Source organism: Odocoileus virginianus, chromosome 33 (assembly GCF_023699985.2).
Source record: "Odocoileus virginianus isolate 20LAN1187 ecotype Illinois chromosome 33, Ovbor_1.2, whole genome shotgun sequence".
Classification (NCBI taxonomy): domain Eukaryota; kingdom Metazoa; phylum Chordata; class Mammalia; order Artiodactyla; family Cervidae; genus Odocoileus; species Odocoileus virginianus.
Genome location: NC_069706.1, coordinates 37018364 through 37041449, shown reverse-complemented (window position 1 = coordinate 37041449; position 23086 = coordinate 37018364). Strand labels below are relative to the sequence as shown.

Below are 23086 nucleotides of genomic sequence, written 5' to 3'. Positions count from 1 at the left end.
CAGGAGACAATGGAGGCCAGAGGAGCCTGGCATGCTACAGCCCATGAAGTCAGAAAGAGTCAGACACGGCTTAGGGACTGAACACCATCACCAGCAACAACAAAAGCTAAAGAAACTCAGTAATTGACGAAGTCCTGGTCATCTGGAGCTGACTTCTATAAAAGTTACTGCTTAGCTTCCTGGAGGTTGGCTAGAGGTAGTGGCCTGGCTTCCTAGGCTTTTTATTGTAGTTTTAGGAGTTGATTTCTTGGGTAGATCATGGGGGTGGTAGGTCAGCGTTCCAGAGGTTTTTTCTGGCCCGCCATGGGACATGTGTGGTCTTACTTCCTCCACCACGGACAGAACCTGCGCCCCCTGCATTGGCAGCAAGGAGTCTTAACCACTGGACCTGCCACGCGATCCGCCTCCTCTTGCCACGCGTGCCTGACCATGCCAGCCACCCCCGTGCGTGAAGCGCCTCACTTAGGCTGACCGGAAGGGCCTTGCCGCGGAGCCTGCCGGGAGTTGTAGTTCCATCCCGGTCCAGGGTTGCCTACACAGTGGAGGGGCGGGGGTCGACTCAGATCTGCGCATTTTCGGACACCGGTGGTCTTGTGGTCTTCAGACTTGAGAGCACCTCGGACCTGGCCGGTTTTGAGGTCTCCGTGGCATCGCGGCACCTCGGCTCCTGGCTGTAGAAGGGACTCACGTGACGGAATCCACGGTTGCAAAGCCAGGCGGGCACTGGGAGGGGGTGCTCCGTGCGGGGTTCGCTCCATCCGATGTCTCCTTAGGAGGGTCAGGGTTTCTGTCTGGTCCGAGGTAGGGGCCACAGGCTGGCTGGGTTTCACTGCTTCTCTGATCTCCAGCAGCTCAGCCTCGTCTGAGCCCACGATCCACAGGGAGCTACTCTCGGACACAGTAGTGACAGCATTGGCCCCGAAGAGCTGGGGACTAGCTCTCCCTCTTAGGGTCGCCCCTTTTTGCTGACAGTGGATTTGTTTCTGATGTTTAACTTGGAGTTTCTCTGCCTACCCAGAGCCCTGAACACCACTTGGGTGCTCAGACCTCCTGTGGGTGAGGAAAGTCTCTTCTGACACCGCCCCCACCCCAACTCCTGCGGACCCTACATCCAGCCGAGGGTAGGCGCTGAGCTATGAGGGCAGTTAAGGAAGGCTATGAAATAACTGTTATTTCAGAAGTCTACAGTGTCCGTCTTTACAGTAGCCCTGGGGGAATACCGGGTCCCATCCGCGGCCAGAGACTTCTGGACATGTCAGTCAGGTAAACAGATAAGGGCCCCTCTGGGTGCTGAGTGTCCGATATCTCTACTGGATGAATGGGCCCACCCCCACACCCCACCGGAGGGAGGGAGGTTCCTACTGGGGAGGCGGGACTAAAGATCAGACTTCAGTAGGGTCTGCTAGGTGGAAAGATGCAAAAGGGTATTCCCAGATGAGGGAACAGCATACCAAAGGTAAGAGGCTTAAACCAAGGGGGTACGGCTAGGTTGGGTGTTATGGGGGAGCTATTGCAAAAATCTTGACTGGAATTTGATTGGACCTAATGTTTCTTTGATGGGTGTATTTTTGAGTAAGGATCCATTTCACGTAAAGTTTAGTGGTTTATTTGGTTTTCTGTTGCTTTGTCAATTTGAGTAATTTATATATTTTCTGGAAAGTTGTCCAATTTCATTTCAGTTTATGGCATTAATTTGTAGTACTCACTTGATTAAAAGAAAACTTCAGTATATCTGTAATTGTCTCCTTTTTCATGTTCAAAAATTGTTTCTTTTTTCCCACTCTTTTCTTGATCAGTCCTGCCTGCAGTTAGTCTTTTATTAGTTTAAAATACAAAACAATTATTAGTTGTAATAAATCCTTTCCAAGAGTTGAATTTAGTTTTTTGTTTTAATTTTTCATTTGGGCACAATTTCAGAATTAAAGTCATGATAGTAGAATAGTACAAATAATTCCTAAATAGATTTCATCTAAATTCCCTAACATTTTGCCGCATTCGTATAGGAGGTTTCAGAGGGATTTCGGAGCCAATTAAGGAAAAAGATGTAACCATGAATTGCAGGAGCACAATGACACTGTTTATGCATGCGTATGAGGGATACGGGGGGCCTCTTTCAGCAGGAGACCACCTAGAGGCAAGGGCCCAGAGGCCGCTTCCCAGAGGAGAGGAGAACAAGGGAACCCTTGGGGTATATAAAGCCACTCGGGGTCTTTATATCTTTATAGGCGAAGGAGTTTGTGTAACTCAATGAAGCTATAAGCCACGCCGTGCAGGGCCACCCAAGACGGAGGAGTTACAGTGGAGAGTTCTGACAAATCCTGGTCCAGTGGAGAAGGAAATGGCAATCCACTCCAGTATCCTTGCCTGGAGAATCTCATGGACAGTGGAGCCTGGCAGGCTACAGTCCATGGGGTCGCAGAGAGTCGGATACAACTTAAGCAACTGAACAACAAAAACGAGAAACTGGGTGCGGTTTCACGGGGCAGGTGAAGTGTGCAGCTTCTAAAGGACTATAGATGTGCTGAATACACTGTGTTTAAAACATTCACATGTGTTGATATCTGAGTTTGGGGCTGCTGGTCTTTTGAGCTAGAGATCTCAGCCAGCTGTGAAGAAATAAACAACTCAGGGGCCAATCTACAGAGGATATCTTTGGCTAATTTATATGACAATTTGCTTTATCTTGCTTTTCCTCCCTCTTCTATATATTTGTGTGTAAATACTTCAATGTGCATTTCCCCAAAACAAGGGCATTCTGTCACATAACCACAGTATAATCAGGAAATTAGAATTGGTGTAATGTCATTGTCTAACCCATGGATCTTATAGTTTACTAGTTGTCTCAGTAGTACCTTTTCTAGCTAAAGAAAATCTAGTATCACACATTGCAACCCCCTCCCCTCTTTGGTCTCCTTTAATCTGGAGACTTTTAAAGCATTGACATTTTTGAAGAATACAGGCCAGTTATGATTGCTCCTTAATTTAGGTTTGTTTGATGTTTTGTCATGATTAGATTCAGGTAATACATTTGGGGCAGGATTTTTTAAAATATCTGCTTAATTATTTCTTCTAAAATTTCTTCTCATATTTCTTTTTTTTTCATATTTTTTTTAAACATCTTTTGAGTTTATTCTTCTTTTCTGTGCTAGCTTTCTGCATTGTATGTCATCAATTTCCATTAATTTAATGCCTGTCTTAGGGCTGTAAATTTCCTTTAAATATGTGTTTTTAAATATCCACCAATTTTGGTATGTAGTATTTTTGTAGTTGTTATAAATATTTCTGCATTTTTATTTTATAATTTTACTACTTTTTGGTTTAGAGAGTAGCATCTATGCAATATTGATTTTTTTAAAGGTTTGTTGAGGTTTATTTTTTTAGCTTGTCAGTTTTATAACTATATCAGATGGCACTTTTAAAAATGTATATTCTCTATTGAGTTCATTCTCTGTCTGATACAATGGCAAGCTTTTAAATTGTTTATTCATACCTTATGCTATTTTTTTTGTATCCTAGATCTTCGTTTCTAAGAGTATATGCTAAAATCTTTTTGCTGTGATGACGACTTGTCAGTTTCTCTTCGTTGTGTCCAGTGCAGTGTTTTTGTGCATTTAAGCTGCATCATGTGCATTTGCTGGGGTGCACTGGACCCAGGATTGAGCTGGCTTCGGGTCACTGCTTTGTCTCCTTCCAGTGGGTTGTTCTTTCTAGCTTTTTGTCTGTCTCCTAATTTTTTAAATGAATGCCCGACACTGTGTGTGGGAGACTTCTGTTGGGCTGTTTCTGTGTTGGAGCTGGGAGGACAGGAGTTGTGAGTTGCGCAGAGCTGGCATTTCTTGTTGCTATGGTTATCATGGGTCTCTGCTCTGTCTTAGAGCTGGCTGGTTACTTACTGGTTCCCCATTCCGCCCACCGTCGGCCCCCCCCCGCCTTGACTGTCTCCTGCTGGTGCTCCCCGCCTGCTCCTTGTGCTGGCTGACCTGGGGAGGAGGGGCAGGGTGCTCTTTCCCTGTCAGTCTTAGGAGGGCCCTGGGCCCTGGAGATGTGTGTCTCCCATGGAGGTAGTGTAATAGGGAGTTACTGGTCCTCTCACCCATTGATCAGCGCAGCAGTGGGCCCTGCCTCCAAGCTGCCAGCTGTCAATGTTGTCAGTGTTAGGCGGTGATTCAACCAATGGTTGGTGGACTGATGCTCATCAGGTAGAGTGAGGTAAGAGGTGGATTCTCGCCTTCTCCAGGAGGCCCTCCAGCTCACCCAAGCTCAGGCCCGCAGGTGAGCTGGGGGGCCCAGGGAATAGGCTCCAGGGCCCTCCCCAAGGCCACCCCCTAGCCAGACCCAGGCCTTGAGGTGGCAGTGACCCTCTCCACCATCCCCGGCTCTGACTGAATAGCACGAGACACAGACTTCAAGACCTGGCCCCTGCTACCTGGGCAGACTGAGAGCTGGCTGGGTGCTGGGCGCCTGGCGCCTTCGGGGATGGCGGCTGGGCAGGGTCTGAGGCCCTGGTCCTGAGCGGGCCGCCGGCTGAGCTCTGCCTTCTCCTTAGCAGGGACCGGGACCTCGGAGGGCGAACATGGTGCCTGATGACCTGGCGCTTTCTTGTCAGGACAGAGAGTAACATTTGTTTGGTAGAGACTTACAGGAACACCGTTACCTGACCTCAAGAACAAAGGATGTGATGCCGAGAAGTCTGCATCAATCAACCAGGCTCCTCCCTCACCTTTCCTAGGAAAGGGCTTTGCCGAGAGCTTTTGAGGAGTTTGGGGCTTTTAAGGCATAAGCCACCTATCTCCTCACATGGCTCTGCAATAAACCTTCCTCTGTTCCAAACTCTTGACATTTTGGGATTATTTGCCTCATTGTGTGTTGAGGGCATGGACTTGTGTTTTGGTAACAGTAGGAGGTGCTAAAGGCCTGAGCCCAGGACCTATGTCTGCCCCTCGCCCATGGGGATAGGGTTTTTTTTTTTCTGCTGCTTCTTCCTCCTGCGACACATGGTAGGTATTACCCATGATCTGGGTGCAACAAAACGGTTTTGCTAACCCTTCCTCCAGCAACATAGGACTTCTGTTCCTCAAGAGAGAGGTTTCTGGAAGGATGGGACTTCCTGGTTCCCACTGCCCTCCTCTGGCTCAGGGGAGTCTCTGTGTGATCTCCAGCCCCGCCCTGTGTTCCTCTTCTCTATCTGTATCACAGATCACCACCAATTCAGTGATTTAGAGCAGCTCACAGTTCTGAGGCCACGTGACCCAATGGAGTGGCCACGCACTCTGCTCGGGTTTCCAAAACAAAATCAAAATGCTGGACAGGCTGGCCTCTTCTCCGGGGCTTCCAGGGACAGTTCACTCCTGGTGTTCAGAGTCAGGGGAAGTGGGTTTCTGGTGGTTTGGGCCAGAGGCCCCTGCCCCGCTGCCCGCTCTGGGCTGAGGTCCTCCCTCAGCATCTTCTCACACTCACACTCAGCTCCAAAGCCAGAAACGATGGACGGGCTCCTTCTGGGGTCCTCCCTCTTCACGTCTCTCTTCTTCTGCCCCCATCCATTTCCAGCTCAGAGATGAAGTGTCCTGCCGATGTTTTTACGTGAGTCTCACCACGTCATCTGTTTATTTCCAGGTTTTCTTAGTGTCTTTGCAAAGGCTTAGCATCAGACTGTAGCCAAAGCGGCTTGGTCCTGTCTGCACAGTCAAACTTGTTTCTACACTCTCCCCTAGAGAGTCTTGGAGGCCTGAGCCAAGCCTCCAGCGGACGGTAAGTTCTCAGCAGGAGAGCAGAGCTTTAGTGCTCAGAACAGGCCCCATCCTCAAATGACAGGCATCCCAAATTAGAATAACTCTCCTAAGAAAGGTGACCCAGGAAGCAGCCTTCTCCTTGGAAAGAGGGATCCCTTTCTTATCCCACTTGGTAGCTTAGGGCTGAAGTTGGAGGCTCACCATGTGGGGCAGCTGCCGCCCCCTGAAAAGGGCCCCCAAGAGAAGCCTGGGACCCGCTTGCAGGCAGAATTAGGTGATGTCATTGCCTTAGGGGATCACCGAGGATTCGGTCTAGAGGGGAAGATTTCCAGGAGGAGAGGGGGGTCTCCTGCCTTAGCATGTGAAAGAAGCATGAACTTGGAACACGAAGCACCACAAGCCTAGTGGTTTACACAACAGACACTGAATCTTGCCCAGTGCTAGAGGCCAGAGGGACCTGCCCCAGGCCTCTCTCCAAGCTCCTGGAGGCTTGCTGGCCATCTGTGGCATTCCTTGATTTCTGCTGCATCATGGGACCTCTGTCTTCCTCCTCTGTTACCCATCTCTGAATCACATGCTATGTGCCCTTCTTTTTTCCACTTGCTGGTATTGTTGGACAATCATTCCATCTCAAATATTTATACTATTTTATGTTGATTCATAGCTTAGCATGCTTTAATTTGTATCATAATTTATCAACCATTCTCTTATTTTTCAGCACTTCAGTAGCCTCCATTTATTTATTAAAAAATAACAAAACACCCTCAGAATTCTTTATGGAGTTTCCTGTCATTCTAGAGTTTTAGTATCTCTGCAGAATTCTTGGATCAAACCCCAGTGTGTCTCTGTCCTGAGTAGGAACATATATAGGACCAGGAGAGAGATAGGTGTGGGGTCCAGTTGATGCTTCCAGCCACAGTAAATCTGCTCCTGAACCTTCGTGTTCCTGTTCCCTGGGAAAATGAGGAGAGGAGAAGGAGGGCTCAGGAGAAGCCATCAGATCTTGTCCCGTATTTGGTAAGTGGCAGAGCCTGACCAGGACCATTTCCTGTGCAGGAGTCAGGAGTTGAGCCAGGACAGGTCTCAGGAATAAAAGTGACTGTTGACCAACTGCAACCATGAGAGGAGAACCAAGCAAAGTGTAGCGGGATCCACGGATAGAACCAAGCGCCCCAGGTTAATAGACTTCCAGGTGCTTGGCTGAGTGACACTGAATGGACTCTGCCTCCGGTACCCATTTCCACCTTTCCCTGTGGATTTCCTCAACACCTGGTGATAGAAGCTTTGGGGTAGATTAGTAGGCTACAGATATTTTTAAAATGATAATTTAAAAGACATGATGATATAGGAAATGCCTGTTTGTCACAGAAAAGCTTAGAAAATTCATCTAAGTAAAAAGAAAAAAGTAAAAATGGTTATTATCCAACTATACAAAGCTAACTGCTACTTGGCATTTTGTCCTACATCATTTCAGAGATTATTCTGTGTGTGTGTGGGGAGGGGGGGAGAGTTCAAGATGCTTTCAACCACCTTTTTCAGTTGCCAGTATACTATCATAAATAGTCTTCTATGATTTTATTTTTATTAGCTACATCATGTTTATTTCCCTTTGGCTGTGGTATATTCATTTAATTAGTCCTCTACAGTTGGATATTTAATTATGTCTGCTGTTTTGGAGTTTTACCAAATTGTAATAAATATCTTGGCCGCTAAATCTTTGCCCAAACTCCTGAGTGTTTCTGCAGAATAAACATCTATGAATTAAATTTCTGGGTGGTGCTGGGGGAGGGTAGTAAACTGCATGTTGATGACTGAGACGCAGAGACGTATATTCTGTTAAGCAGAAAAATAATTCAAAATCAAACCTCAAGGTCAGGTCCCCGTCGCATTCCAAGGTGAGGGCTTCGCTCCAATAAATGGGGTTCTTGGGAGAAGCCCCTGCCACCCTGAGCCTGGGGTGTTAGAGCAGTTGACTCTGAGGCTGGAGGCAGGGTTGGCCTCTCATGTCCTCTCCTCCCCCACCCCAATCTCTGCCTCCACAGGTGTCTGCTTCTCCCAGACCAGCAAGGAAGGACCATGTGCCAGGTGAGTATGGCACTTCTGTGCTTTTCGTTTTACCATGGATTTCAGGATGCTTAAAAGAATTCGTCCAGTGAAAAACAATGCCAACAGAAATCAGGGCCAGTGAAAACAGGAGGAGAATGGAAGATCAAAGCCATGGGGAGGGCATACTACATAGGCTGCTGGAGTTATTAGCTGCCCTCTAAACTTGGGTCTGACATGTCTGTCACTTTAAAAAGACATATTCCAAATAAATAAATAAATAAAAATAAAAAGACAGATTCTGCCCAATACATAACTTGTGTTGTCTGGAACAAGCGTATCACCCTCTCAGGGAACATAAAGCTTTCCAGGGTATTTAGACATTTATGTAATGGGTCTTCACACGTCAGATGTAATAGGCAGGGTCCTCAATAACAACAACATTCAAATAAACGCAACAGCAGATCTCCTGTGAGTTTCCCCCGCCCTCACAGTATCAAGTACATACTATATCAATGCAGAAATTCTGTGATTATAGTTTTTGCAGGGGTGGAGTCAGAACACTCAGGTCTACATAAACAGCCTTGTTAGGGTTCACACTTACCTAGATAAAACACTCCATGATCCAGAGGAAGGAACAGATGAGTGGTATGGTCTTTGAACTGCTGTTTGTGATAATTCTGGACAGAGATAGAGCCTGAACAGCTCCAATCCTCCGTGTTCAGCAGGGGTGGGGGAGATGGTCTGAGCTGTCCTGCCTCCTCTCTCCGTGACTTTGACCTCACCCACTGCCCTTAACCCCACTTGTGTCCTTTCTCAGTGGCCATCCATTCTTTCTTCAGACGTCACGACATCATGTATTCTATTGCCGGTCACGGTCAAATGCCTCCAGTCCTAAAGCGCCTCCCTCTTTACCCCAGGCTCCCAAGATGCATGAACTTGAAAGAGGCTGGTCAGAGTCCCGGAAGTTACAAAGCCTGAGACCCAGAGCTAGTTGAGAACAAAGACAGGTTCGAGGCAGCACCCCAAGCTGTGGGAAGAGCAGGCCTGCTACTGGGACTGGTTCTGCCCAGGGACCCAGACCTCGCCAGGGGTCTCCCTTGTTCCCGTGACTCCTTTTCTCATAACAACTTATCCACATGACCAGAAATAGGGCTCCCACAGCTCACATTTACAAATTCTGCCACAGTGGGACCAAGTCTCCTTCCTCAGTTGGAAAGATCTTTGGGAAAGGTTGGGATTGGTTCAGCTTAGTTCAGGGGCTGAGGAGCTGGGTCTGCAAAGGGGCGCTCCCAGGAGTACCATGTGCTTGCAGTGGGGGCGGGGGGGCAGGGGAGGGAGGGAGATGAGACCTGGCAGATAAACATCACAGCGGTCCAGGCCAGGAAGACAAGCATTCACAGGTTTCTAGTTCAGGGATCTCCCTGTTAGGGTTATGTGTGATAAAAACAACAATAAAGCTTGTAAACGTATCCGCTGAGCACTTACGTGCCGGTCTCTGTGTTTTTACTATATTATTGCATGAATAAACCTGTGAGATGATATCATTAATCCCTTCCTCCATTTTACAGACAAACGAAGTGAGGCTAGAGATATTAAAATCCATTAGGTGATGGAGTTGGGATCTGAATGCAGACAGACAGACCTAGAACTGGGCCCTTCGTGATCAAACTAGTTTTATCTGCCAATAGCAAATCCCCAGCAGAGGAATCCAGTAGTGTTGATGTGTTCTAGACACGCACTGTCCATAACGGCCGGAGAAGGATATGATAACCCACTCCCTGATTCTTGCCTGAAAAATCCCTTGGACAGGGGAGCCTGGTGGGCTACAGTCCGTGGGGTCCAGAGACGACTGAGCGTACTTGCACACACAGACATGCATCATGGTAGCCAGTAAGCACAGGTAGATACTGAGCATTCAAAGTGTGGTTAGTGTGACTGTGGATTTGAATTTTTACATTATATTTCAATTTAAAAACTTCAGAGTAAAATATTTTTTCAGGAAACACAACTTTGTTTTGATAGGACTACATTTCACCAAAGTGAAAACTGTGTCTAATTGAGATGTACTTTAAGTGGAACATACACACCAAGTTTTGAAGATGTGGTATTTAAAAAGGATGAAAACTGGAGCTTCCTTGGTGGTCCAGTGGTTAAGACTATGCTTCCAATGCAGGGGGCGCGGGTTCCGTCCCTGGTCAGGAACCTAAGATCCCACATACCACACAGTGCAGTCAACAAATTTAAAAAATTAAAAAAGAATGAAAACTATACCTGTATACATGGAATCCTTTCTCTGCTTTCCTCTTGTTTACCACCTTAACTTTGCCTGTATCTCATGTCGATGATTATAACTGTGCCTGAATTTTATTTATTCTCTCCGTGATCCCCACCTCGTGATACAGCAATCATCTATATCAGATTGTCTTTTGTAGCTCCCCTTCCTAAGTACTGTGATGGAGACCCTCTTGCCTGCAGAAAAAAAACTTCATTTGTTCCATGATCTGATCCCTACGCCCACCCCCCCCCAACACACACCCCTTATACACACACCTCTACACTATCATTCCCAATTTATTCCTACTTCCTACCGAATTTCCCCATGACTTCTTGGGCTGTGCTTCTTGATAGGAATAGCCTTCCAACATCAGAGCACGCTTTAGTTTTTCATGATTCTGCTCACCTACACACTCCGATGAAGCTTAGCGTCAGGATGTTGAACCTGGCTGCTTGTCCTTGTGTCCTTCCATCAGAGCCTCCGTGTGTTGCTACCATTCAGCAGTCTATTACATGCACCTCATGCCACCGGCTACAAGCGCCCTTGAACAGGAGCGCTGTGGCATTCAGCTTTCAACCCCAAGCATCACGCAGAACACCAGTAACATACCTGGTCCCCCACCGATGCTTGCTCTCTACATGGAAGGATGGATGGATGGATGGATGGATGGATGAATAGAGATCCAGAAGGCAGACACTTTCTAATGATTTTTTTTTTCTCTCCCTGTACAAAATGCAGTACAAAGTGAGGGGCGTGCTAAGCTTCCTATGTAACTTAACATGGGGAAACCCGCCCTCCGAAGGTGGTAAGATCTGTCTCCTCTATACCTCTGCCATAATACCCTGTGCCGAGCACTCCAGATTAATCAGGAATGTGCTGTTCCAGGGGTCCTTGTCATTCAGAGACGTGGCTGTGGGCTTCACCCGTAAGGAGTGGCAGCAGCTGGACCCTACGCAGAGGACCCTGTACCGGGATGTGATGCTGGAGAACTACAGTCACCTGGTCTCCGTGGGTGAGAAAGGCTGCCAGTCCCCCCAACCTGCTTATGTCTGAGCTCCTTCCTCTCCAGTTACATAAGACCCCTGAAGTACTCGAAATGTTTGTCCTGGGGTTTCAGTCATCAACACGTCCTTTTCTAACCTCACCTGGATTATTGGTGAATTTTCCTCCCAAGTCAAACAGCTATTCTTTGGCTGAGAGGTAAATATTCATTGTGCGGCCTGAGACTTCTGCTTCCTTGGGTGTCCCAGAAACCTCAGCATAAAACTTGTTTCTTAAAATAATCTTTTGGCCATGCCACAAGGCATGCAGGATCTTAGTTCCATAACCAGGGATCGAACCCATCTCCCTGAATTGGCAGCATGGAGTCTTGACCACTGGACTGCTAGGGAAGTCCCTCAGATAAATCTTGTAACTGTTTCTTGTGAACAGGGTGTCAAGTCACCAAACCAGCTGTGATCTCCAGGTTGGAGCAGGGGCAAGAGCCATGGATGGAGGAGGAAGAGATCCTGACATGGAGCTTTCCAGGTGAGAGAACCAGTGTGCAGGGGGACAGAACACATGGGGTCCCAGAAGGTCACAAAACAGAACCTCTAATTTTTTTTTTATTTCAGGCAACTGTGTTAAAAGCCTTGAATCTTTGCAAGCAACTGTGGACAATTGACCGAAGACCTTGAGATGCCCAACTGATTTCTATTACCTGCACCCATCACGTCACTGCATGATCACTTGCCCTCCCATGGATTTTAGAGAAAGACATTCTTTTAAAATTTATCCTTTCTTTCTACTCTGCTGCCCTCTTCTAAGACCATGCCTTCTCAGTCTTTCTCTAGAATCTTTAGGCTTACACTTGTCCCCTGGTTATGACACAGGCTTTTTCAAGCTCTCAGATATGTGTAGATTTGCCCTATTTAAAAATAACTTATTTTGTGCCACTCATTTTTTTGGGGGGGGCATGATGTGTGGCATGCAGGATCTTAGTCCCCAGATCAGGGATCAAACCCACGCCCCCTGCAGTGGAAGCAGTCTTCACCACTGGACCGCCAGAGAATCCCTGTACCACTCATTTTTATTTTAGTTTTCTAAAATAGTTTTCTCTGCTTTACTGTGAAATGCCTCAAAAAATGTATTTGCTATCTTTTATATGACTTTTTAAAGCCTTTTTTTTTTCATTTATCTTTATTAGTTGGAGGCTAATTACTTTACAATATGGTAGTGGTTTTTGTTATATATTGACATGAATCAGCCATGGATTTACATGTATTCCCCATCCCGATCCCCCCTCCCACCTCCCTCGCTACCCAATCCCTCTGGGTCTTCCCAGTGCACCAGGCCTGAGCACTTGTCTCATGCATCCAACCTGGGCTGGTGATCTGCTTTACCCTTGATAATATACATGTTTCGATGCTGTTCTCTCGAAACATCCCACCCTTGCCTTCTTCCACAGAGTCCCAAAGTCTGTTCTGTACATCTGTGTCTCTTTGTTTTGCATATAGGGTTATCATTACTATCTTTCTAAATTCCATATATATGTGTTAGTATACTGTAATGGTCTTTATCTTTCTGGCTTAGATCACTCTGTATAATGGGCTCCAGTTTCATCCATCTCATTAGAACTGATTCAAATGAATTCTTTTTAATGGCTGAGTAATATTCCATGGTGTATATGTACCACAGCTTCCTCATCCATTCGTCTGCTGATGGGCATCTAGGTTGATTCCATGTCCTGGCTATTATAAACAGTGCTGCGATGAACATTGGGGTGCACATGTCTCTTTCAGATCTGGTTTCCTCGGTGTGTATGCCCAGGAGTGGGATTGCTGGGTCATATGGCAGTTCTATTTCCAGTTTTTAAAGGGATCTCCACACTGTTCTCCATAGCAGCTGTACTAGTTTGCATTCCTGCCAACAGTGTAAGAGGGTTCCCTTTTCTCCACACCCTCTCCAGCATTTATTGCTTGTAGACTTTTGGATAGCAGCAATCCTGACTGGCGTGTAATGGTACCTCCTTGTGGTTTTGATTTGCATTTCTCTGATAATGAGTGATGTTGAGCATCTTTTCATGTGTTTGTTAGCCATCTGTATGTCTTCCTTGGAGAAATGTCTGTTTAGTTCTTTGGCCCATTTTTTGATTGGGTCATTTATTTTTCTGGAATTGAGCTGCAGGAGTTGCTTGTATATTTTTGAGATTAATCCTTTGTCTGTTGCTTTGTTTGCTATTATTATCTCCCAATCTGAGGGCTGTCTTTTCACCTTGCTTATAGTTTCCTTTGTTGTGCAAAAGCTTTTAAAAGTTTCATTAGGTCCCATTTGTTTATTTTTGCTTTTATTTCCAATATTCTGGGAGGTGGGTCATAGAGGATCCTGCTGTGATTTATGTTGGAGAGTGTTTTGCCTATGTTCTCCTCTAGGAGTTTTATAGTCTCTGGTCTTACATTTAGATCTTTTTTTATATGACTTTAAATTCATCTTTCAAGACTATGCATGTATTGATAACATGTCCCCATTTTATCTGATAAGTTATAACTAAAGCTCTTCCGCCATCTCAGTATATTCCCATGGGAAGCAGAGCCTTTGTTTTATTCACCCTTGTTTCTGCAGGATACATATAATGTATATCAACTAACCCCTTCTCCCTTCTAGGACAAGGATCCTTTATCAAGCACCCATTCAGAGTGGTTGTTTTTAATCAGAGGTGTGCACCAGAATCACTGGGGAAGCTTTAAAAATGCCCCTGGCTGGTCCCAACTCAGAAAATTCTGCTGGGAAAGATCAGCCAAGGGAATAGGAAGTGTGTGTAGTAGGAATAAGATTATCATAATTTAATCTGGGCACTCGTTTGAAACCACAAAGTTAACCCTCCTTCCAAACACTACTTTTTTTTTTTTTTTTTAACTTTTAATTTTTTCCCAAACATTTCTGAGATAGTTTAGTCCTACCATGTGCTCCTGAAGGCTCAGTCGGTAAAGAAACCGGTTGCAATGCAAGAGATCCAGGTTCGATCCCTGGATTGGGAAGATCCCCTGGAGAAGGGGATGGCAACCCTCCAGTATCCTTGCCTGGAAAATCCCTTGTACAGAGGAATCGGGTGAACTACGGTAGTCCATGGGGTGGCAGAGTCGGACACGACTGAGTGACTAACACTTTCATGGTGCTCTTGGAAAGATTAACACGTCTGAGTCCTTTTTTTTTTTTTTTTTTTTTTTCCCCTAGAAGTCTCCCAAGTTGATAGGCAACGGGAACACCGAGAGGAACGTCTGAAGCAAGCTGCAGCCCCAGACAAGAAACAACTGACCCCAGAAGAGCACCACGCACGTACCACAGTTGGAAAAAACACCGCTCAGGACACAGTCGTTGTCCCTTCAGAACAACAGGCCCCTCGGTGTGAGTCATGTGGCGCCGCCTTGCCGGTTAAGGCGGACGTCACTGTCACTCCCAGCGCGTACCTTGCGAGGAGGAGGTTTGAATACGATGCACAGGGGAACCTGTTTCTCTACTCGAAGCTGGACGCTCCCCCTGCCGGGGCGCGCCCACGCCAATGTAACCGGTGCCGAGAAGCTGTAAGCCGTGCCCAAGCTCTTAATGCCGACCAAGGAACCCACAGTAACAAGGAACCCCGCAAACGCACCGCAGGCAGGAAAGGCCTCTCTCTCAAGTCAAGACTCACTACCCGTCAGAGAGTCCACAGGGCCAAGCCACCCTCAGGGCGGAACTACCAGCGGGGAGGTGGCCCGCCCAGGCAAACATCCGGGAAATCGGGCGGACCGGAAACGCCGCCGAAACAGGAAATGCCGCCGAAACAGGAAATGCCGCCGAAACAGGAAATGCCGCCGAAACAGGAAATGCCGCAGAAAGCTCTTGGGGGAGACGAGCCTGCGCATCCCCCCAGGCCGTTCTAACTGGAGAGACGCCTTAGATGTGTTCCGGCTGTGAGGAGCTCTCCCACAAGTCAAGCCTCATCGAATACCACAGATGCCACACGGGAGAGAAGCCCTACCGTTGCCCAGAGTGTGGGAAGTACTTCTCCCAGAAGTCCTGCCTGATCATCCATCAGAGAGCGCACACCGGGGAGAAGCCCTAGGGGTGCATCCGGTGCTGCAAGGCCTTCTCGCAGAACTCTTGCCTCCTCATCCACGTGAGGACCCACATGGGCAGCAGGCCCTACGAGTGCTCCGCCTGCGGGAAGACCTTCACCCAGGAGGCGAACCTCCTCCGACACCACAGGATTCACACCCGGGAGAAGCTGTACGGACAGGGTGAGACAAGGCTTTCATCACGAATTCCCAGCACTCTGAGGAACGTTAAAACCCTATGGATTTTGTGAACGTGGAAAACCCCTGCGCCGAGAAGTCCAGGGCCAACTGTGGGCAGAGCGTCACACCAAAGTGAAACCCTAGCAATTTAGAGTCAGAAAAAGCTTATTCTTTTTTTAATTTTTTAATCTTTTTGCCACACCGCCATGGGATGTAGGATCTTAGTTGCCTGACCAGGGATCAAACTTGTGTGCCCTGCATTGTAAGTACAGAATCTTAACCACTGGACCCACCAGGGAAGTCCCGAAAAGCTTATTCTCTTAAAACTAAGAAGGGTAATGACGCTCTAGAGGGATTTATTTTTATAGGATAAACTTAATTATGAAGTGTATCTGTGTCTTATAGTAACTGTGGCTGTTGAGCTCTGAAGTCAATGAATAATTTAAACCGTTAAGACAGCATATTGAATAAGGCTGAATAAAGCACAGAACAATCCCGGGGTATATAGGGGCTATGTTCCTGGAGATGCTCCATAAAAATAGTTTTATTTTACTTATTTTTGAATTGTATTTATATTTGAACACAATTGTGAACTTTTAGATGTAGATACCATAATATGGAGGATGACATCTATCAAGAGTTTCCATACTAATTACACCCTTTTGTTTTTAATATATGTTATAACTGGAACATTCCAAATTTACTACTCAACCAGAAGTCCATACACAGTACCACATACCGTTTGGTTTTTTGTTTGTTGGCAGATATTACAGAGCACCCCTTGGATTAGGAAGCCAACAACTTCATGAGGTACCCTCATCTCTGTCATCTAGTTCATAAGTCATGTTAAATGTGCAAGGTTGGGGCTCTCTTTTCTGTCAGTATAGAGGACCATCTGAAGTGAAAAACGTTCCACTAAAAGAAAAGTGAGACTCCAAAGATGTATTGGCTCAGATTTAACAAAAGACATGCATTAGCATGCATCTATACATGCAGTATATATGTGTAAATATGCATATGTATATACATGCACTATATGCCTAGCTGAGTAGTTAGAAATATTCACATCTAGATGTACTCGATGTATTATCTGTCAAGAGTTTAGCTACATTGCTGTCTGGTATTGCTGCCTCGTCATCCATCATATCTGGTCAAGAGGCTGCAGGGACCTTAAGCTGATAATAATAGCCCCTCGAACAAGGGCATGCTCGATGGCAGCGATCGGCCACAAGCAGATATAAGTCCCTGGTGTGACTTCCTCCCAGCCCTTAGGATCAGCAGCCTGCCTCCCAGTGTCTGTGTGCCTTATGCCCCTTAGCCAGGGCCCCGTGAGCTCGTCAGAACCCTGCTCTGTGGGTTTGAATTGACTGCTCTGGTCCTGACCCAGCGACCCCAGAGCATGCCTTCTGTGGACCCTAATAAAGGCATGTGTGCCAAGTCCAGTCTGTCTGCACTCTATCTTGACCTCCCCTTCTGCTGTGGACTCAGTCCAGGCCCTGTGAGTGTTAAGGCCTTGTGAGTGTTAAACGCGTCTATTTCAATTTCTTTGTGGTCTGTTGTTTAACCCACTCATCGTCCTACACCTTGTGCTCCACTTAGTGAAGTCTCTTAGTCATGTCCTACTCTTTGCGACCCCATGGACTGTAACCTATCAGGCTACTCTGACCATGGAATTTTCCAGGCAAGAATGCTGGATTGGGTTGCCATTTCCTTCTCCAGGGGATCTTCCTGACCCAGGGGTCAAACCCCGGTCTCCTGCATTGCAGGCAGACGCTTTACCATCTGAGCCATAAGGGAAGGCCCTTAACAAGTGTTAACAGTCTTGACACCTGGGAACAGGATGGTAACAATCGACAACGGGGACAGTCTTGCGATTGGGCGCTGGAGAAATGCCTTTCAACTGTGAGAGCTCCAGGGCTCCCCCAGGTGGGATGTTCCATCTGGGGGGCCCCCTGTGCTGCCATCCCCCGACCCCCAAGTGCAGGTGCCCCAGAATCCCCCGGAACACTGCTCTTGGGGGCTGGTTTGAGGGGTTGTGGGTGTGTCTCCTGCCTGTTACCGCCTCACAGAGGGTGAACTCCCCCAGCGAGTATTAGACTTGGGGTGTGTTTCCCCACTTCAGGCGCAGACCCAGCTGTCGACTGATAGCAGAGCTGGCCTCGGCTTTCTGAAAGGTCCTGTCGGGGCAGGTGAGGGCTGGAGTGCTCAGTGCCTAGAACCACCAACTCACCAAAGCATGGGTTCCAGGCTCCAAGGTCCCAGCTCTGGGGACCCTGCCACCTCTGCTCTGGTGGGGGTGACCCTAATCCTGCTGGGGCTGATGGGACCACCCTGAGGGGAAACGGCCACCTAGGAGTCTGGTTGCCAGGGAGCCCACTGCAGACCTTTATGGCAATGTGTGTCACTCAGTTGCTCAGTTGTGACCCCATGGACTGTAGCTGCCAGCTCCTCTGTCCATGGGATTCTCCAGGCAAGAATACTGGAGTGGGTTGCCATGCCCTCCTCCAGGGGATCTTCCCAGGGATCGAACCCGAGTCTCTTGTGTCTCCTGCATTGGCAGGTGGATTCTTTACCACTAGTGACACCTGGGAAGCCCTTTGGTAACACCTCTAAGACCAAATCACAGGTGGGAGGTGGGGGTGGCAAGTAACAGAGAATTAGAAGCCAAAATCTGAAACTGGATTGCATCTTTGAAAGCTGCTGAGAGAGTAAACCTTGAACGTTCGCATTACTAGAAAATAAAATTTGGCAGCTACATGAAGTGATGTTAGCTAGAGATATTGTGGTGATACTGTCTCAATGTATACAAATTTCAAATCATTGTACGCCTGAAACCAATGTGATGTTGTGTGTCAGTTATTTCTCAATAAATAAATAAACTGAAAATTGAAACCTGATATGTCTCAAAATTCAGAATATTCTGAAAGACTTTGTACAGCAGGAGGGAAAGAAGAGGTGCTGCTACACTGCACCATGGAATTCAGCCAAAGACCCACAACGCATAACCTTCTTAAAGAAATCAGGGGACCTCCTGGTGGTCCAGTGGCTAAGACTCCGAGCTCCCAATGCAGGGGGCCTGGGTTCAATCCTGGTCAGGGAACTAAATCCCGTATGCTGCAACTAAGACCTGGTGAAGTCAAAGAAATAGATGTTAACAACAACAGTAAAAAAGAACCCAGGGATGCAGGACCACCATTAGCAAACGCAGGCTGGGTCCCCACATGGACTGATCTTGGCTCCAAAGCAGCTGCAACCAATCGCACTCGGCATCTAGACAGCTCCAAGGCCCTTGCCGGCCAGTCAAGGACCAAGGCTTCCTCTGTGGTAGCCAACACTCTTATCTCATGCAGTCTGAATAACAGGGCCACTGGTGGCCCTTGGGACTAACCCGGTCCCAGGAGACGCACTGAAGCCAATCAGCTGCAGACAGCAGGCTGTTAGAATGGGCTTCCTCACAGCTGTAGGATTTGGGGAAAAATTGTGGTAGGGGGCTTCCTGTGTGCCTCGGGTTCCTGAGCACTGACCTCAGGGAAGCAGAAGGTAAGAATGGAGCTGGCACAGACAGATGGCCAGGGAACCCCTTCCATAAGATCGCTTTTCTTTCGTTTATAGTCTCTTCCTCCTGTCCTTCTCTCTTGTTAAAATTGAAGTAAAATTGGTTTACGATGTGTTTCAGGTATAAAGGAATGTGATTCAGTTATAGGTCTATTTTTCAGATTCCTTTCCCTTATAGGTCATTACAGAATATTGCACTGAGTTCCCCTGCTATACAGTAGGTCTTTGTTGGTTATCTATCTGTGTATAGTAGGTGTGTATCTGTTAATCCCAAACTCCTAATTTATCCCCCCTGCCCCCCGCTTTTCCCTTTGGTAACATTTTGTTTGTTTTCATTGCAGCATGTGGGATCTAGTTCTCTGATCAGGGATCAAACCTGGGCTCCCTGTATGGGAAGTGTGGATCCTTAGCCACAGGACCACCAGGGAAGTCCCTGGGTTGCTTTCATAAGGACACTAATCTGATTCGTGAAGTCTCTGCCCTCACGACCTCATCAACTCTAGAGGCCCCCCCCACATCCTAATCACAGACTAATAATGGGGAGCAGTTTTCAACATGTGAATTGCGGGGTAGGGGGGACACATTCAGTCTACAGCAGGTATGGTGATGGGACTTATTGCTGAATTATACAAGGGATTTTCATAGATGGAAAAAAGCAGCACAAAGCAGTATGAGTACAAGTGTGATAATTTGAAGCTTATCTTTGTGAATGGCTTGAACCAGTCACAGTTCATCTCACATAAAACAAACTCCACAAATCTTAAGGATGCATCTTGATGAAGTTTTGCACATACATATACCCATGGAATCACCACCCAAGTTGACATATAGAATGTTGCCAGCATCCAGGCAATCTCCCTGTGCCCTCAGCCAACCCAAACCCCTTCCCCAGTTAACCGCCATGACAACATCAAAAGCCACACATGAGTTTGTCATTGGCCTTTACTTAAATGGGAGCATCCAGTATGTGTTCTTTGCATCTTGCTCCTTACACTATTACATCTGTGTTGTTCTCATTTTTTGCCAATAGCAGTACTTCATTCTTTTTTGTTGTTCGTAGTATTCCATTGCATGAACATGCCACAAGCTGGGTTTTTTTAAAACATTTTTTTTGATGTAGACTATTGTTTAAATTCCTTATTAAGTTCTTTTATGATATTACTTCACTTTAATGTTTTTGTTTTTTGGTTTCAAGGCACGTGGGATCTTAGCTCCCCAACCAGGGATCAAACCTGCACCCTCTGCATTGGAAGGCAAAGTCTTAACCACTGAACTGCCAGGGTAGTCCTGCCACAAGCTGTTTGTATTCATTCTGTGTTCGTGAACATCTGGATCATTTCCAGTTTTTGTCTATTATAAACAGTGCTGCCATAGACTTCTCCTATGTGAATACTCACTCCTTTTCAAAAGATACTGTGTGGCTACGACTCAGAGCAGGAGTTCTCAAACAGGGGTGACTTTGTCCCCTAGGCATGTTTGCCAATGTGTGAGGACATTTTTGACCATCACAACTTGGGTAGGGGAGTGCTGTGTGCCACGTGGGTAGAGACAAAGGATGCCGTTAAGGGCCCTACAATACACAGGTCGGTGCCCCCCTCAGAGAGATCTATCCGCTCAAAATGTCCATAGAAGCAGGAGCCTGATTCTGGGGTCCTTGTCTGCTGCCTCCAGGTTGTGTCCAGTAGGCCTTGGGGAATCACAGAGGGCTCTGGAATGTGAGGTTTCCGCCCAGGAGAGGGGACTTCAGAACAGACCCCACCTGGCCTCAGCGTTAGGCGGCATCAGCCTGGTGGGTGGCGCCTGGCGTCCTGGGGCCCACGGCCCGCCACAGCGCGCCCTGCACGTCGCGGTTCCGCAGCGTGTAGATGGCCGGGTAGAGCAGCGGGGTGAGGTTGATGTAGATGAGCGAGACTAGCTTGTCCTCCTCCAGGGAGCGGCTGCGCAGGGGCCGGGCGTACATGGCCGTGGCGCAGCCGTAGTGCAGCACGGCCACCGTCAGGTGGGACGCCACGGTGCTGAAGGCCTTGCGGCGGCCCGCGGCGCCGCCCACGCCGAGGATGACCGCCAGCACCCGGGCGTAGGAGAGCAGGATGAGGGCCAGCGGCAGCACCAGCAGCAGCAGGCAGGCCGCCAGCAGGACGCGCTCCTGAAGGTCCCGGTCGCCGCAGGCCAGCACCAAGACCGCCGGGAGGTCACAGAAGACGTGGTTGACCAGGCCCCCGTGGCAGAAGGGCAGCTGGAAGATGGCCGTGGTGAGGCCCAAGGCCAGGAGAGAGCCGCCCAGGCCGCAGCAGGCCAGGAGGCACCAGCAGAGCCCCGCCGTCATGAGCTGAGGGTAGTAGAGGGGGTGGCAGATGGCCAGGTAGCGGTCCAGGGCCATGGCCGCCAGCAGCAGGCACTCGGAGCCCCCTAGCGCCACAAAGAGGCCCATCTGCGCGGCGCAGGTGGAGGGGCCCACCGCCTGGCCCCCGGGCGGCAGGAGGAAGCCGGCCAGCATGGGCGGGGTCAGCACCAGTGTGTAGGCCACCTCCACGGCAGACAGGGCCCCCAGGAAGAAGTACATGGGGGTGTGCAGGGCGGCGTCCACCACGGCCAGGCCCACAATCAGCAGGTTCCCCGTCAGCGTGGCCAGATAGAGCGGCAGGAGGAGGGCAAAGAGCAGCGCCCGTAGCTCCGGGGGCCACCCTGAGAAGCCCAGGATCACGAACTCCCATGGGACGCTCCCGTTGGACGCGGGCCAGTGACTCATCGTTGGGACCTGGGTAAGGAGCAGCGGGGCCTTCTCTTCTCCTTGGCTCGCCCTACGCCTGCCTTCCCTGGCCCACGCATTGCTTTCCTTCCTGCACCCACCCTAGGGATGCAGCGCTTTCTCCCCAACCCAGTGTTTTCCACCTCGTTTCCAGCAGCCTCAACACCCTCCAGAAATTCAAGACTTTAGGAGCCATGCCCCACCCTCCCTTCTGGCCTCCTGCACCCCATTGCATTTCCAGGCATCCAGGGGTCTTCTTCATACCTGCCCACTGTCTCTGGTTCTATCCTGCCTTCTAAACCCCACACCACCTGTACCCTGGGGCCAGCCTCCCAGGTTCCAGCCTATGGTGATGACAACCAATATGGTGGGGCTGAACCCCGGACCGGAAGACTGAATGGGCCCCCGTTTCCACCAGCTGACCCTGAGCAGCATTAGTGTCTCCGGTTTGCAGAGGCCCAACCATCCTCCCTTACACGAGGTCACAGCTCCTAGATCCCTGTTGGTAAGACTCATGTGTTCCTCTCTGACCTGCCGCAGCCTCTGTGTTCTGTTGTATTTATTTTCCATTCCTTTCTCTTGACAGGACTTGGGACAAACCCCTGGCCGTCCCGGGCCTGTTGTTTCCCTCTGACACAGTTACAGGGAAAAAACCAGGCCGGGAAGATGGCCCGGCCCCTGTGCGCTGTGATGAGCCTTCCTGAGCGACAGCATCCTGTTCTCTGACTTAAGTGAGCCCTGGATCTCTTTCACGACCCACTCCCGTCTCTTAGCGGCAGGCCGTAGGCATTCCACCAGGACTGCGAACCCAGCCAGTCCTGAACTCACTGCACTGCTTCAGACCCCAACTCCCCCTCCTTCTGTGGTTGGAGCTGGTCCAGCACTGAAACTGGAAACCAGGCAAGCATCCGGTGAATTCCCTCTCCTGCCCCTTCAAGTACAGCAGGGCATTGTGCCCCGCTGGGCACTACTGACAGCCTCCAGAGGCTCTTTTCTCCCCAGCCTCCTGTTTTCTTTTCCCTGAATGATCCCAACGGACCCTGCCTGGCCCTCCTGCTCCTGGCTGCATCCTTCTAACCACCTTTTTGTACCACCAATGGAAACAACCCTTCGAAAGGATGGATACCAACTCTCCCTTCTTACCTTCAGGTTTAAGTCCACAAAGTCCTCAGCACAGCGTGCCATCCAGCTTCACGTCTTGCTCATTCAGGATGCCCTGGAGTCCCAGCACCATCTTCCTAAAAAAGATGGGAGGTTCCATTCTTCCTTCAAGGAGGAACTCACAAGTCACGTCCCACGTGGGTGAAGACTCCTGGCCCCCAGGCAGGCTTGGTGGCATCCTCTCATTCCACGGTTGTTATGGCAACACCACTCAATTCAGTCTCCTGGAACCAAAGATTCCAGTTGTGCTTGTTGCTGGGCCGAACGATTGTAAGTGAAGGAGTTAGTTACTCAGGCCTCATTTCTCCCACACGTATGT

General features: G+C 48.6%; 2 protein-coding genes across 6 annotated transcripts; one reads left to right on the top strand and one right to left on the bottom strand.

The window, feature by feature from the left end:
* Positions 1-534: 534 nt before the first annotated feature.
* LOC110146077 (zinc finger protein 90 homolog) lies at positions 535-18184 on the top strand. 5 transcript variants are annotated; one of them, XM_070460463.1, is made up of 7 exons: positions 535-1263; positions 4547-5748; positions 7772-7814; positions 10789-10855; positions 10936-11062; positions 11482-11577; positions 14263-18184. In XM_070460463.1, the coding sequence occupies exons 5-7, from the start codon at positions 11029-11031 to the stop codon at positions 14946-14948; spliced, it is 816 nt and encodes a 271-aa protein (XP_070316564.1). In that variant the 5' UTR covers positions 535-1263; positions 4547-5748; positions 7772-7814; positions 10789-10855; positions 10936-11028; the 3' UTR covers positions 14949-18184. The 5 variants fall into 5 exon arrangements, with proteins under 5 accessions (XP_070316564.1, XP_070316563.1, XP_070316562.1 ...); XM_070460462.1 differs by lacking the exon at positions 10789-10855 and having other exon boundaries at positions 5614-5748; XM_070460461.1 differs by lacking the exon at positions 10789-10855.
* Positions 18185-20628: 2444 nt separating this feature from the next.
* Positions 20629-21606, bottom strand: LOC110146082 (olfactory receptor 10AC1-like). Its single transcript, XM_020906718.2, has one exon. It carries the CDS (start codon positions 21604-21606, stop codon positions 20629-20631), a length of 978 nt encoding a protein of 325 aa, XP_020762377.1.
* Positions 21607-23086: the final 1480 nt, after the last annotated feature.